The 15126-nt window shown below is 31.3% G+C and overlaps 1 protein-coding gene across 1 annotated transcript in view; it reads right to left on the bottom strand.

Moving 5' to 3' along the window:
- Positions 1 to 479: 479 nt before the first annotated feature.
- YL-1 (Vacuolar protein sorting-associated protein YL-1) overlaps positions 480 to 15126 on the bottom strand; it is a 40544-nt gene continuing 25897 nt past the window's right edge. The window contains 4 exon segments of the mRNA XM_067276381.1: positions 480 to 729; positions 732 to 892; positions 8065 to 8191; positions 12579 to 12767. Of these exon segments, the coding sequence (XP_067132482.1) occupies positions 533 to 729; positions 732 to 892; positions 8065 to 8191; positions 12579 to 12767 (674 nt within the window). The 3' untranslated portion in view covers positions 480 to 532.

The raw sequence follows: 15126 nt of genomic DNA, 5'->3' as shown, positions 1-15126 counted from the left end.
AAAACCGCATGTAAAATAGTATAATAGAAGCCGAGTTCTTCACGGTAAGCCTTAATCCTGTCCATCTCCCCCCACTGGGGGGAATTTCGACATGTATATTATATAAAAACACGTGCGTATTCGAATGCAACGTTGTGTCAAAATTTCAAAGGAATCGGTAGGAACAAACAAACGTTATATTTTATTTATATAGATAGATAGAAAATGATCTGCTTCAGTCCATTCTCACAGAAAAGCAAACTTAGGTCGTCGGAAGTTAGCGCCATCTGTTGGACATAAAAGCCTTAATCCATATATAAATATATTTTTGAAAGGGGGGAAATGGTGTAGGGGTATGAAAAATAGATAGTAGCCGATTCTCAGACCTACTGAATATGCATATGAAATTTGGTAAAAATCGGTAAAGCCGTTTCGGAGGAGTACGGTAACAAAAATTGTGACACGACAATTTTATATATAAGATTAATTTGACCATACTCTTAAGAAACTATATACAAAATTTATTAATATTTACCGATTGAGAACAATTTTCTTAAGATTCTTTTGTAGGTTTTACGCTCATCGTCGTCTTGACTGCAGTCTGTTTGGAAGCCGGCTTGTTTTTCTTCCTCCACTCCACCCAGGCAGCCACGTCTGGTTGACGCATGTCTCCCTTCTGTTCCAGCTGTTGATAGTAGGCCTCGCGTAGAAAACGGAACGCCTGTAGATTAGCGTAGGGTATGAGAGTGACGGATCGAAATAGCGACTGGGCATTTTGGTGATGGGACATAGAGTCCTGGAAGCCGGTTTGGGCTTCCTATTTGGAAAATACTCTCTCAGTAGTTTCTCGTCCGTGAAGGTGACGAAATTCCTCGAACACCTCTGTTCTGTAGGTTTCTTCTCTGTGGTACTGCTGCACAAAATAACAAATATACATAAATCTATATTGTGTGATAGATATCCTCAGTAATTTTAAGTCCCTGTTGTCTCACAAGTTTGGACTATTATTTGGTCCAATTTTTTTCACCCGAGAAATGACTAAGCTATCACTTAGCGCTAGGTGATAGCTTAGTCATTTATTGGAAAAAATTGAAGTTTATCAAAACTTGGAAGACATAATGGTGCCTCCTATCTTACTTTTGCATCAAAATCCAAAAAATCTCCCCTTTAAAGCCAATGAAAGTAATTTAAAAAGTACAGAGTAAATTCAAATATATGTAAGATATAACAACACAATAGCCATACCAGTGTAGCCTTGGTGGTGTGCATCTGATATTGCTAAATGAATACAGGTCTGATACATTGTACTTGCACCTCAACCTCTCTAATATCTGTACAAACATTAAACTTGTACGACAAGCAGAAGTACACGTTTGACGTTTTAAGTCCAAGTAAAAGACTTGCGGCACTTGTTCACAACATCACGTGACTCAGTGAACATCACGCATTGACTCACAGGAAATTTGTTGAAAAAATGGCTGATACATTTAACATTATTTACCTTTGCAGGTAACCCTCAAACAAATTAAACTGTTTAAAAGTATTTATAGGATGTTTAACAACACTAAATAATTATTTTTAATTCTCCTACCATATGATAGGACCACCCCATACTTTTGTCGAGGATAGTAGTGGCTTATGTAAATTTGAAAGCAGCTCAGAAAATTAATTTTTAGAAAATTTATGAACGTATTACGCTGTTGATGGTAGATGATGGTAGAAGATGCCGTGGAAGAACAAACCTACCTTAAGTTAAGCTATTATGAAGACAAATATATGAAATTTCTATAGGCACTTCACATCACTTGCTAAAAAATTGAATAATTAAATAACTTCTGGATTAAATCAACTGTTTCTTTACAATATTATTCATAAATTATTAAACAATCATTATTTTAACCACAAACACAAAAAATGAAGTAGTCTAAGCCAATTGTCTACTTGCCATTCTAGACGTAGCAAACACCATTATCAACTGTACAGAATTGCCAAATGGCAGTGCTCATCCATCTGCCATTCACATTTTGGGCTGAATACGTGCGCCTCAACCTCTCTCTATTGTATATAGACAGCCGGATGGCCAAGTGGTCAAGGTGGCAGTCTACTGCTCTGGGAACCCGAGATCGAATCTGGATGGGTCGAAAAATCTCCAGGAATTTTTGGGGAGTGCCCCGTCCCTCACCAACCGGTCACATCATTGTGGGCCTGGCCGGACCCATAATGGGCTTGCTAAAAACAGGCCCTCTTAGTGCCCACAGGGCAAAAAGAGTTTTAAAAATATATATATATATATATATATATATATATACATGCAGGGTATACTAATATACAATAATTCCAGAATTCTTTAAATAGTGCCATAAAAATATATTTCATCATATATATATATATATATAACACCCCTTTGTTCACCATACAAGGTGGCTAATCAATCTGCACAGCTACATGCAGTGGCACTGTAAATATAAAGAAACTTAAAGATCCCATCTTTATGTTGGATGATAATCCAAGAACTTTGGAGATGGTAAGTAGGGTTTCTCAAACAGGATCCCAGTTGTTTTTTTAACCCGGGAAATTCTGAAACTTCCTTAAAAGTTCACTTTTTTCTTATTTTATGTTAAGGTTGTGGAAATTTTGCCAATAGAAAGTATAATTAACTGGTAAACTGTCAGAATACATTTGTACTTATTAGTTTTTTTAAATTTTTCCTCGTTATCACATGTCACAAATGGTCAATAATCAATATGTAGCTTATTTGTGGCAGATTCTGAAAATTCTTTGCTTGTCAGAACCTGTAATATCTGGAATAATTGTGCTTATACTGTCTTAATTTTTAACCATGCCCAGTAGCTTCAATAAATACATAGCTGTAATGCTAGGTTGTGCAATTGGGCAAGGATACAAAAATTCATACAAATGAGTATGAATTTTTTCTTCATAAATCTAATTATTAAAGCCAAAAGAATTGCCGAATTATCAGGCTATAAGCTTGATGCAACTATTAAAGCAGCCGAGGCAGACAAATCAAGAATACTAGAGAGCAAAAGTAGTACTACAATCTCAAAAACAAACTACAAATCTTCCAGGCTACAGGTGAAAAAACACATAACATCTGTTTTCTCTTAAATGCACTAAACACGATTCCACTCTCATCAATTGAATTGGAAAGAACATTCTCAGTAGCAGGACTTTTCATTACTAAAATAAGAATCAGATTGAGTGAAGCGAGTATTGACCATCTTTGCTTTTTAAAACCTTATTATAAAAATTTACAATAATATTTTGTATTATGTTTTATTTAAATCATGAAAATTACCTTTAAGTTCATTTTTTAAATTTTCAACTCAACAACAACAATAAAAATGCTTTGAATTATGTAGTTTTCAACAAACTTAAATAAATTTTTTATATTTGTGAAAATTTCTACATAATTCAAAGGTAATTTTTAATATACAGTAGAGAACCGAAAATCGGAATCAATTGGGGACTGGGGTTGTTCAGATTAGTGATTTGTTCCGATTACCAATTATGTACAAAAAAATATATTAACCTGTCCGATGTTCAAATTTTTCTCCGTTGCGTGTCGCTTTGCGTTGAATTTTCGTCGATGTTAAGCCTAACGTAAATTTTTAAAAATAATAATCGTGGCTATTGTATCGTTAAAAATTATTTCTTTATTCTGTACAAACAAAATAAATATATTGAAAAATATAAAAACATAAAAATTATACTTTAGAAGTAAATCTAGTATCAAAAAAGTTCGATTTAGCACGACACAGTCCGACTGAAAATCGTTCCAATTAACAAGTCTCTACTGTATATCTTACACAGCATTATTAATATGATTTTGGAGGTTGCAAATGTATTAAATAATTATACAAAATGTAATTTAATTATATCATTTGATTTCAATTGTATATCTTAAAAATAATTAATTCTATCCCGGGATTTCCCAGAATCCCGAGACAAGCAAAAGACTGGGAAATGAGAAACTCTAATGGTAAACATCCAGAACAAACCACCCAGCTAGCCCAAGAGCCTGCAAACAATGATGATAGTTATACTGATGAAGATATAATAGTTTTAAAACTTTACATTATCCAATAGCAGACAAATTAACAAAGATGTACTTTCTTCCACCAAATATTTAACTATTAACAAAAATATTAAATGTTGAAAATAATGCACATCTAAACAAAGATCAGTTACATTTTTTTCTCTTACAACATACTATAACAATTCCTTAATAAAGACACTGCAACTGAATATTTTCTATTATATTATAAACTGGAATTTGAAATTCAAAAACATTTTTGTTTCAATGAACAAAATATATGTATAGAAAAAACAATCCGAGATTTAAAAAATACACAAAACAAAAAGGTTTATGGAAGATATCTATCAAAATATGGTAATTTAAATTACTGTATTTTGATAAAAAGACATATATTTATGAAAAATGCAGAAATAATGAAGATTCATGATTCAAAATGACTACAAAATATTTTTAATTACTGTAATAGAATCAAAATTAAATGTATTTCCAAATATTGACATTTTGGATAATCACAATGTTATACCATATTTGAAAATTTTTAAATCAAATTATTCTAATAATTATTAATTTTGAAATCTCCCTAATAAAAAGTTAATATCCAAAGCACAATGCTCAGTTTACAAACACTAAGCTAAATTAATTATAAAAAAGAAATCCGTAGTCCCATTTGAAGAGGTTGTGTGTCTTGACAGCTTAGAAAGTTGCTCGGATATTTATGTGGTATAATTATCAAACAATGAATTTTGATTCTTCCGACAGACAAAGATACTATAGGCCCACTCTGACAAAGTCATTTATATTTTCTTCCTCACACTCATTTAAAATTAAAACTGTATTGTAAACCAAAATCAGACTTTTCTTCTTATCTATATCTAAATGGTACTTACATTCAAAATCTAAAGGAAACAAGCAAAAATTAAGAAAAAGCTGCAATTTTTAATCATATTTTAAATTGAATAATTTAAAATATATGCTCTCTCCTGTAGTAGTCTTGCCCCTGTACATCATACTTTTTATAACACCAACAAAGTCATACCTGTTATCTATCTAACTCCATTCTGGAGAAAATTTTTGAATTGAAATCAAGTGACTTCTGGTCCAGACTGGAAGTTTGTATATAGTTAATTGTGGCCTCCTGCTCCTAAGCTTTCCGTATCTTGTCTCAACTTTTGTCTATCTAACTCCATTCTTAAGATTAACAAAGGACAAACACACAGTCCAGTGGGAATTTATAGAATTTGAAAATTGCAGCTTAAACATTACTTCTTAACCTTCAAGATAATTTCCTTCTAACTCTACATATCTGTTGGCACATTTCTAGTAATTCTGGATGCCTTTGAAAGATTCACTGGTGAAACTAACTTCATGCTCATAAAATGTAAAAACACTCCACACCAAGCAATGTTACAAAATTAACAACACAACTGTCTATTGACATTACAAAAAAGTACTTGCATAAATAAATCTTTAACAGTTTATAACTGTCCTCTTCAAGAAATAGTAGCACTCTGTTCCCTGTATATGATAATATTTGAAAAATGAAATATAAATGGAGAACATTTTTTTTCAAAATTGTTCCTCACACACAAGCATGGAATGTAATTGAAATATATAAAATTACAAAATTTTTAACAACCAGGATACACAATGAAATAAATCTAATAAAAATTTATGTCAAACCAAAATACAAAAGTAAATAAATACATAGCAATGACATTAATGAAGTGAGATGCTTCTTATCAAAAAATGTACGACTTAGTGCTATTTAAGCTTCTATAATCTTATCTACAATTCTGGTATGTCAAGCTTGGAGAGTTACATGACAATATTAACACAATGAAAATAGACTCCTGGATATGTTAAATAGTATTCTTTGACCTCCACAATACCTTATGAGTGAAGTCTGCAATCAAAGTGGATCAAACTTATCCTCTCTTGTTCAGCTAGCCCCAATATAGAACAGCTTCGACCCAGTTAGGGAATTTTGTAAGGAAATACAAAATTCTGACTGAATATAAGAACTTTCCTAAGAAACAATGTTTATGTAATTTTTAATTTTGTTTGTTTTGTTAAATTATGGCAATGCAACACTTGGGTGATCTGCATAGGGGGCTGCCTTCCAGGAGGTCTTTTTAAGGGTAACTGGCCCCTATTTAGGCATTACAGATGTGAAGAAAACCCAGAAAACTCCACATGGCCAGCCCGTCCTGCCAAGGTGCAAATCAAGGACCAAACTCCCAGTGTTCAGGGAACGGAACCTCTTGGCCACGGGTGTGCCTTTTAGTTTCACGATTCCATTGATTTTCAAATATGAAGATATTACAAATATCATCAACTAAAATTCAATCTTTTAATTAAAAAATATATTTAAGAATAAGATGATAATATAATCTTTTAACAGAATATATATTTAAATATATATTTTATCATCAATTCTGCTTTTAGAACAACTGAATGAGATTCAATATGGGAATTATTTTAAAACTGCTAAATCAAAAATATTTTTCTATTAAAACCTTATTATTTGTACTTATCACAGAAATCAGTGCAAAGACTATGATTTCTTCTGCAGTCTTTATACTTATTTATGAAATTATAACACAATTAAAAGTATAATTAAGTAATTTTCAGTAATCTGAAAATTACTTAATTATACTTTTAATTGTGCCTTCCGGGTATATATATATGCATGCTAAATATATATATATACATACACACATACACTCAAGTCTGCATACGTCGTCATAGGTATAACTTGACATTGTCGGTTAAGTAGTCAGTTTTCTGTGGTCCTGGCCGACTTACATAGGCATTAATGTTAAAAAAAACTCCGGTTTAATCAACACCACTGGATAAATCGACATACTTTTGCTGTCCCACACTTGTTTAAACTTCCGATAAGTCAACTCCCCTCCTGAAAAAAATGAGTTCACACCACATTGTGTGATGTGAACTCATTTTTTCAGGAGAGGAGTCGACTTATTTATTAATAAAGGCATTTTTAATATGTACAAACATTTTATGTACTTTTATATATAAAATAATAACATAAACAGAAAGAAAATATACAATCTACATCTACGTCACAGCAGAATCCGATTTTGCATTTTCTCATGTCAAGCGTTATTTGTAGCGCATGTTTCACATTTCTGTTAGAAATGAGTTTATGAAAGCTAACAATGCTTATGCTGAAGGAAAAATACGAACTTGTTTCTGAATTTGAATGTAAGAAAACTTCGCAAGCCAAATTTGCAAACCAAAAATAACCTTCCAAAAACAACATTGGTGAGAATTGTGAAGAGAAAAGAGGAAATTAATAAGCTTTTTCTTGGATTTTGTAGCAGCTGTCTCAAAAACACCAGAGAAAGTCGCCGTACAAAGATGTCGAATTTGCTCTCGTATGTTGGCTAAAGCAAATTTGTTCATTGAATCTTCCTGTTTCGGGAATGATACTGAAACAAAAGGCAATGGAAATTGCTGGGGTACTTGAAGTAGAAACCAACTTTAGTGCCAGTGATAGTCAGAGAGGTACTGTACATTGCACTACTGTATTTTCCTAATTGTAGTACAGTATTGTGGTTTTCTTCAACTTTGCTTTAGTCGTCATATCGAATAACTCGACACATTTTCACTTCCCCTTGGGGTGTCGACTTATGCAGACTCAACTGAGTTTAGTGCATAAAATACGTCTGGACTATTACAACTGAGCATGCACCAAGTTTCGACACAGACATATTTGTGTGACACTGAATAATTCTATAGGAAATACTGAACTCAACTAAAAACAATTCTGTTCAGGCATATTTAGTTGGTTAGCAACATTTGTGAGGGTGCTATTTAACCAGAATAATAGAATTAAATGGATATACTAAACTAAAACTCCATTAAATTTTAGTGTTTGCATATAGTACATTGTTAATTACTTACCATTTGATTAAGTCACTGGGATCTGTTTGAATGAGCCTTTAGACTAATATTTTCTAAACTAGAATAATCTACAATTTGTTTAAAGTAAAGTTATAACTTACTTTTCCTGTTCAGATAATTCTTCAATCAATGGCATAGACACAGAATGATAACGTATCATTGGTCCTTTATAAGCTGGTTTGATAATTTTTGTTTTCTTCTTCTCCAACTCCAATCGCTGATAAGATTCTAAATCATGAAAAAATTATATCAAAAGATATATAGCATAAAAGTTATTGCAAAAGTTCATTATTAAAACATTTTTGAATGCTACTTGATTTTCAGATAACCAATTTGTTATTTAGAATGATAAAAATTATAAATAAATATTCATGTATAACTATTTTCACACTACTAGTCTTTCACTGTCTGTCATTGTGGGTTTAGTCAAGCTCACAATGGAATTGCTAAAGCAATGGTTCTCAACCTTTCTGAGGCCATAACACCATTCATATATGTTTTAATACACGGAGCATTAGCATCAATATATTCAAAAATTGATAAGCAATTCCATGTTTACTATTCTCAGGAAACAATGAAGCAATAAATTAATAAACTTTAATATACTGAATAAAATAAAAACATGAAATTGTCTAAGAATATAGCAATGGGAATAAATTTGAATAAAAACTTTAAAATCTTTTCTTTTGTGGAACACTCGAGGTAGGTTTGCGGAACACTGGTTAAGAACCACCGTGCTAGAGAGAAAGGAATGCAGAACTGATATATTCAATCAAATCTCTCATGAAAATTTGAGAATTTGACTCAAGAATAGAATTTGGAACACTCTACACCAGTGTTTCCCAATGTGGGGCCCATGCCCCACAGAAGGGCAATTCAATTTTTAAGGGGGGCAATTCAAAAATGGACTCGTCCAGAGTTTAAGTTAACTGTAGAGCCGCTGTATGCTATATTTATTGTAAATATTGATTTAAGTTAGTTTTAGTTTTCTTTGTTCTTTGTTTCCCTTTCCTTCTAGAACTTTTCTTTATAACCCTTTTCCCTTGGGGTGGGATTAACAATTCTGGGAATCACTGAGAACAAAGAGATGAATGAAGCCCTGATGCTGGTGAAAGAGGAGAAAGGACATTCTTTGCACAGATCTTGGTGGACAGACGTGAGTTGTGGTGTTCCAGGTCGTGTTTGGCAATGACTGGAAAGTGCAAGAGACTTTGCTGAGAGGATCGGGTTATATCGTGGTTACGACAAAACAGTGTGGCAATTAAGTATATATGTTGGGGGGGCATAAGAATTTTAGAAAGGCTTAGGTGAGACATAGCACAAAAAAGGTTGGGAAACAGTGCTCTAAACTCTAGTGTTCCAAACTCTATCTAATCATCAAATTATACATATTTTATAATAATTTAAATAGTTGTAACTCAAGAAAATTAAAATATAAGATTCAGATAATTTAGGGATTTATACTTCACTGACAGATCATAAAGTATCAAAACTTATCAAAATAAAATCAAATTACGAGACAATTAAATATGTATTTCATTTATGTTACATCATTAACATAAAACCTAAATAAATCTTACATATTACTATAGTTAATTCTGTATTTAATAAATAAAAAAAAATCAAACATGTAATCCACCTAAAAACAAATAAGATCAAGTGTTTTAACTGGTTAGTTAATTAGTTTATTATTTTATTAATAAAATTGAAAACAAAGTCTGCCCAAAAGGGACCACCATTTATTTTTTCTGTTTCAGACAGTATACATTCTTGGTGACTGACCTTTCTTTGTAGGCTACTTGTCACCAGAAAATGTAGATTTTTTTGCAACAAGTAAATCTACATTTTCCAGCACTTGTTTTTAGTAGATAAAAGCAGTAGTACCCCCAACGAAGGTATGATGGATGCAAGCAAGACGTCTGTATGTCACCAGTTCCTTTTTTAGAAATTACTTGTAATTTTAATTAGATATATTTTGTTTTTTTTTAAAAGGACATTTTTAACTTCTGGCGACAAGTAGCCTACAAAGAAAGGTCAGTTGCCAAGAATGTGTACTGTCTGGAACACACAAAAAATAAATGGTGGTGTCTTTTGGGCAAACTTTGTCTTCAATTTTATTAAAAAAGTCATTTCCGTCGGACAGAAATTTACAGATTATTATTTTATGTTTAAACTGTTTTTTAGTTTTGTATGTTATTCTATATAAAATTTTTAAACAAAAATTTTGAATGACTAATGAGAAGAAAATCTTAAACAAAAATTACTTTTTCATTGATTCTTTAAACTTTTATCTTTATTTTTTTAATGTTAGGTCTAAACCTGAAAATTGGCATTATATTTATATAATTATTATTATAAATGTAAGTTATAAGTTACATCATATAAACTTTGCTGATGCTACAAGTAATTTAATTTCAAAAGTTTTATATGATTTAGTAGTTTATACACTAGATTAAATTTTGTTAACACCCTTAAGAGCATTTATTTATTTGGTCATTACTTAGCTCAATCCTTTGACAGTTCACTGTATTTAGAGTTAACTCATATAAATGGCTTCTTGATATAACTTATTATATCAAGAATCCACTGTAATTGACAGAAGATATAAACTTATTAAATTTCCTTTAAAACAATTGTTCCAGATGTAACAATATATCAGATTAAAATTATTTTTTCTTAAAATAATTTTCGAGACTAAATTACACTTTCAAACATAATAAAGCAGATTTCATAAAATACAATAAAAATTTTCAAAAATATAAATAGTTTGTGGATGAAAATTATTTCATAATTCTAAATATTCTCAATGTTTAATCAAGATTTTGATGTTTGTTTTTTGATTTTTTTGTACAATTCATTAATTTATTATAAACACTTAAAAGACAGATGTATGAAAAAACAATACAGTAAAACTAGGGTTTCTCCAACAGGATTCTGGCTGTTTTTAAACCCAGGAAATCCCAACAAATTTCTTAAAAATTTACTTTTTTTCTTATTTTGTGTGAAAGTTGAGGAACTTTTGCAAATAGAAAGTATAATTAACCCATAAACTGTCAGAATAGCTATAAGCCCACTTATTAGTTTTTAAATTTTTCCTCGTTATCACATGTCACAAATGGTCAATAATCAATATGTAGCCTATTTGTGACAGGAATCTAAAAATTCTTTGTCAGAACCTGTAATATCTGGAATAATTGTGCTTATGCTGTCTTAATTTTTAACCATGCCCAGTAGCTTCAATAAATACATAGCTGTAATGCTAGGTTGTGCAATTGGGCAAGGATACAAAAATTCATACAAATGAGTATGAATTTTTTCTTCATAAATCTAATTATTAAAGCCAAAAGAATTGCCGAATTATCAGGCTATAAGCTTGATGCAACTATTAAAGCAGCCGAGGCAGACAAATCAAGAATACTAGAGAGCAAAAGTAGTACTACAATCTCAAAAACAAACTAGAAATCTTCCAGGCTATGGGTGAAAAAACATGTAACATCTATCTCTCTTAAATGCATTAAAGACGATTCCACCCACAACAACTGAATCGAAAAGGACATTCTTGGTAGCAGGACATTTCTTTAGTAAAATAAGAATCAAATTGAGTGAGCAGATTGTCACCTTTGCTTTTTAAAATCTTATTATTAAATTTTACAATAATATTTTGTATTATGTTTTATTTAAATAACGAAAATTATGTTCTAACTTAGATCAAAGTTCTAAGTTCATTTTTTTCTTCAACTCAATTCAAATGCATTTTTGTTGTAAGCGGTTTCCAATAAACTTTTTCTATTTGTGAAAATTTCTACATAATTCAAAAGTAATTTTTTATACATATTTTACTTATTATTATTATTTTGGAGGTTGCAGGTTGTATTAAGTTACTTAAAAATGAAAAATAATTATATCATTCTATTTTAAAATTTATTTTATATCTTAAAAATAATTAATTATATCCCAGGATTTCCCAGATCCCAAGAAACAGTTCACTTTTTTCCTGGAATCTCGGAAAATGGGAAACCCTAAGTAAAACCTATTCAAAGAGAAACCTTAATAAAACAGAAATCTTCCTAAACAGGAAAAATTCTTTGGAATGTTTAAACTTGTTCAGAATGGAAACTTGCCAAACTGAAAAAATATTCAGTACCATGTGAGTCAGGTTTACAAAAGTCTTACTGTATTCATACATATATAATTCAATGTAACTAAATAAAATGATAAAAATTATTAACTTACAGTGGAATCTCATACATGAACTTGAGGGAATCGTAAAAATGTTTGTTAAACTGAAAGTTGTAATGAATATGTACATAAATTATCATAAATTTCACTGAATTATTAGTGTGACATGTAGAATTCAAAATTTCTTAATTACAATCTATAAGCAGCAGAAATGTCATACATAGCTGTTACATGTTAAGTCTGTATAATCATTTGGATGTTTTAAAATTACCATTCTTTTAGACTTAAGATTCAAAAAGAAGGCCAAGAAAGTCCAAAAATATAAATCAAATAATTAAGCTGGCTTCTATAAGTACTGTTGTTTTTAAAATGAGATGATAAACATAACCTAAACATTAAAATTTACTATCAATTTAGAATATAATGATAATATTACCTAGAGATTTTAAATTTTTTTGTTCTGTTATTTTAGCTTCTGCTAATAATTCTTCTTGAGTCATTCGGTAATACCGGCTAGAATCTCTCTTCTTGGGTTCACGGTTTTTCTTCAATTCTTCTTGCTGTTTCATTCGTCTCTCGGTTTGTTCAGATTTCTCTTTAGTCGACTGTCTAACAGATTTTCTCTCTAAAGAAAAACAGTTTCAATTGGTAAATAACAACATAAAATACAGATTGTTATAAAGAACATTTATAATATTTAGTATATGCTCTATACCAGCGGTGGCAGATCTATGCGCAGGTCAGACACTGACCCACGCAGGCTTTTTAAATGACCCATGCATTGATTTTTATAAACTTATTTTTTATATCATAAGAGAAAGAACAGACAATCAAAAATAGTAAAAAAAATAAAGTATATATATCTAATGTCGAATTTATAAAAAAAAACACCAGTCTAAAGGCCCGATGCAGGCATCGGGGTAAGCGCACAGACACTGGCAATTCCTAGCTTTGCTGGCACTCGATACACTGACAGAGACTGCCCATTTTAAACGCCCGATGCAGGCATCGGGGCATGCGCATGGTGTCATTCTGTGGTATAAATAATAAATTCATAAATTAATAAATTTCTATTACAAATAAAAATAATAATATACTGAATTATACTGTAAAAATTACCAATATAAATTCTTTTATATTTACTTTAAATTTAAATAATAGCTAGGGGTGCCCCTAGTGGCTGTTTTTGGCATACCGTCACAGAACTGCCCATATAATAGATATTTCCAAGTGGCCATTGGCTAGCTGATTTTCTGTCATATCACTGCACCTGTGTATGACGCATGACAGTTAGTCATAAACTTGACGCGCATACATATTCGTCACATTGTAGAATGGGGAGATGTACTAGCTTGGGGATGTACCAGTGCTGAACTGAATGGCAGCCTTGCCATACGTGTCTAGAAGTGTTTAATAATTCAACATTATTATTATTTTTTTATTATTAAAGTTTCTCATTTACATATGTATGTATATCAGGTACGTTAATAAGAAATTTCTTCTCAAATTATTGTATTCTAAATATAAATATTTTTAGTTGTAGCCCTGTACTATGTCAGTGGTTAAAAAAATAAAAACAAACGATACAAGTTCCAGACCATATCAAACAGAATGGTTTGATAAATATGGTGTGATTGAAAAGAATAAAACAACTTTGTGTAACTTGTAATGAAAAAATCACTTCACATACTGTACAGTATATACCAGGGGTGGCCAACAAGTCGATCGCGAACCCAATTTTGGTCGATCGTTTGCGATGTCTTGATTTAATGTGTTACACTTGTAACCGAACGCAACGCGTGAACATAACGCGCAAACGCAACTGTAGTGATATCGGACCCTCCGCGTCCTCCCCGAGTTGTGGTTTTGTCGGTCCATGTGCAATCCATTTGAGTACAGTTATAAAAAGGGAATAAGAAATGTAGACAAAGGGTCATAAAACCGAAATAAAGAAAGGCTGGAAGAGGGGCGGAGAGAGTAGGTCGAAACACGGTAAAGAGAGGAAGGGTGAAGTGGTGGTCCCCGAAAGTGATAACGTTGAGTTTCAATTTTTTTCTGTTTAAAATGTAAGTACCTTTTCTTTATGTTTTAAATTAAATTGTGGCTTTTCTTACCTATCTATTTACTTGATAAGTAAGCGTTCTCCGCAACAGACCTCTAAACTATTTTCTTAATTTTCTAGGAAAATATTTAATTCAATACTTATTGTCGTATTTCTTTTGCATTTTAGTATACCCACGAACATGAGTAGTAAACCAAAAAAATCGAAAACTTATCATTTCAATGAAGAATGGGAACTCGATTACTTTTTTACAATGGTGAATGATAAATGTCGTTGCTTAATATGCCTTACTTCGATAGCCATCGCTAAAAAGGGTAATCTGGAGAGACATTTTTTAGCTTTACATAACAAGTATCAAACAGATTATCCACCAAATTCCGAACTGAGAAAACATAAAGTTAGGGGTCTTAAAACTCAATTAACAAATCAACAAAATGTTTTCAAAAAACCAATGTTGAAGTCACAAGCAGTAACTACTGCATCATTCAAAGTAAGCTACCTCTTAGCAAAAAACTGTAAAACATTTTCTGACGGTGAATTTGTAAAGGAAATTTTTTTGGAAATGTCAGATTCACTTTTTAATGATTTTAAGAACAAGAGTGAAATTATTGCTGCAATTCAAGATCTACAACTGTCTCGAAACACTGTGATGCGACGAATTGAGAAGATGAGTGGAAATGTAAAAGAACAGTTATATAACGATATTAATAGATGTTCTTGTTTTTCCCTTCAATGTGATGAATCGACAGATATAAGTGATACAGCACAATTACTTGTTTTCATTCGTATGGTTTTTAAGGATTTTACATGTAAAGAAGAATTGTTGGGTATGATTTCTTTGAAAGAAAGGACTAGAGGTGTAGATATATTCAAAGCCTTTAAAAACTTGCTCAATGATTTGAAAGTACCACTTTTTAAATTA

This window comes from Centruroides vittatus, unplaced genomic scaffold (genome assembly GCF_030686945.1).
Source record: "Centruroides vittatus isolate TY-2023 unplaced genomic scaffold, ASM3068694v2 contig_1159, whole genome shotgun sequence".
Taxonomy (NCBI): Eukaryota; Metazoa; Arthropoda; class Arachnida; order Scorpiones; family Buthidae; genus Centruroides; species Centruroides vittatus.
Note: the sequence above shows the minus strand (reverse complement) of the source record. Positions and strands in the feature narration are given on the sequence as shown.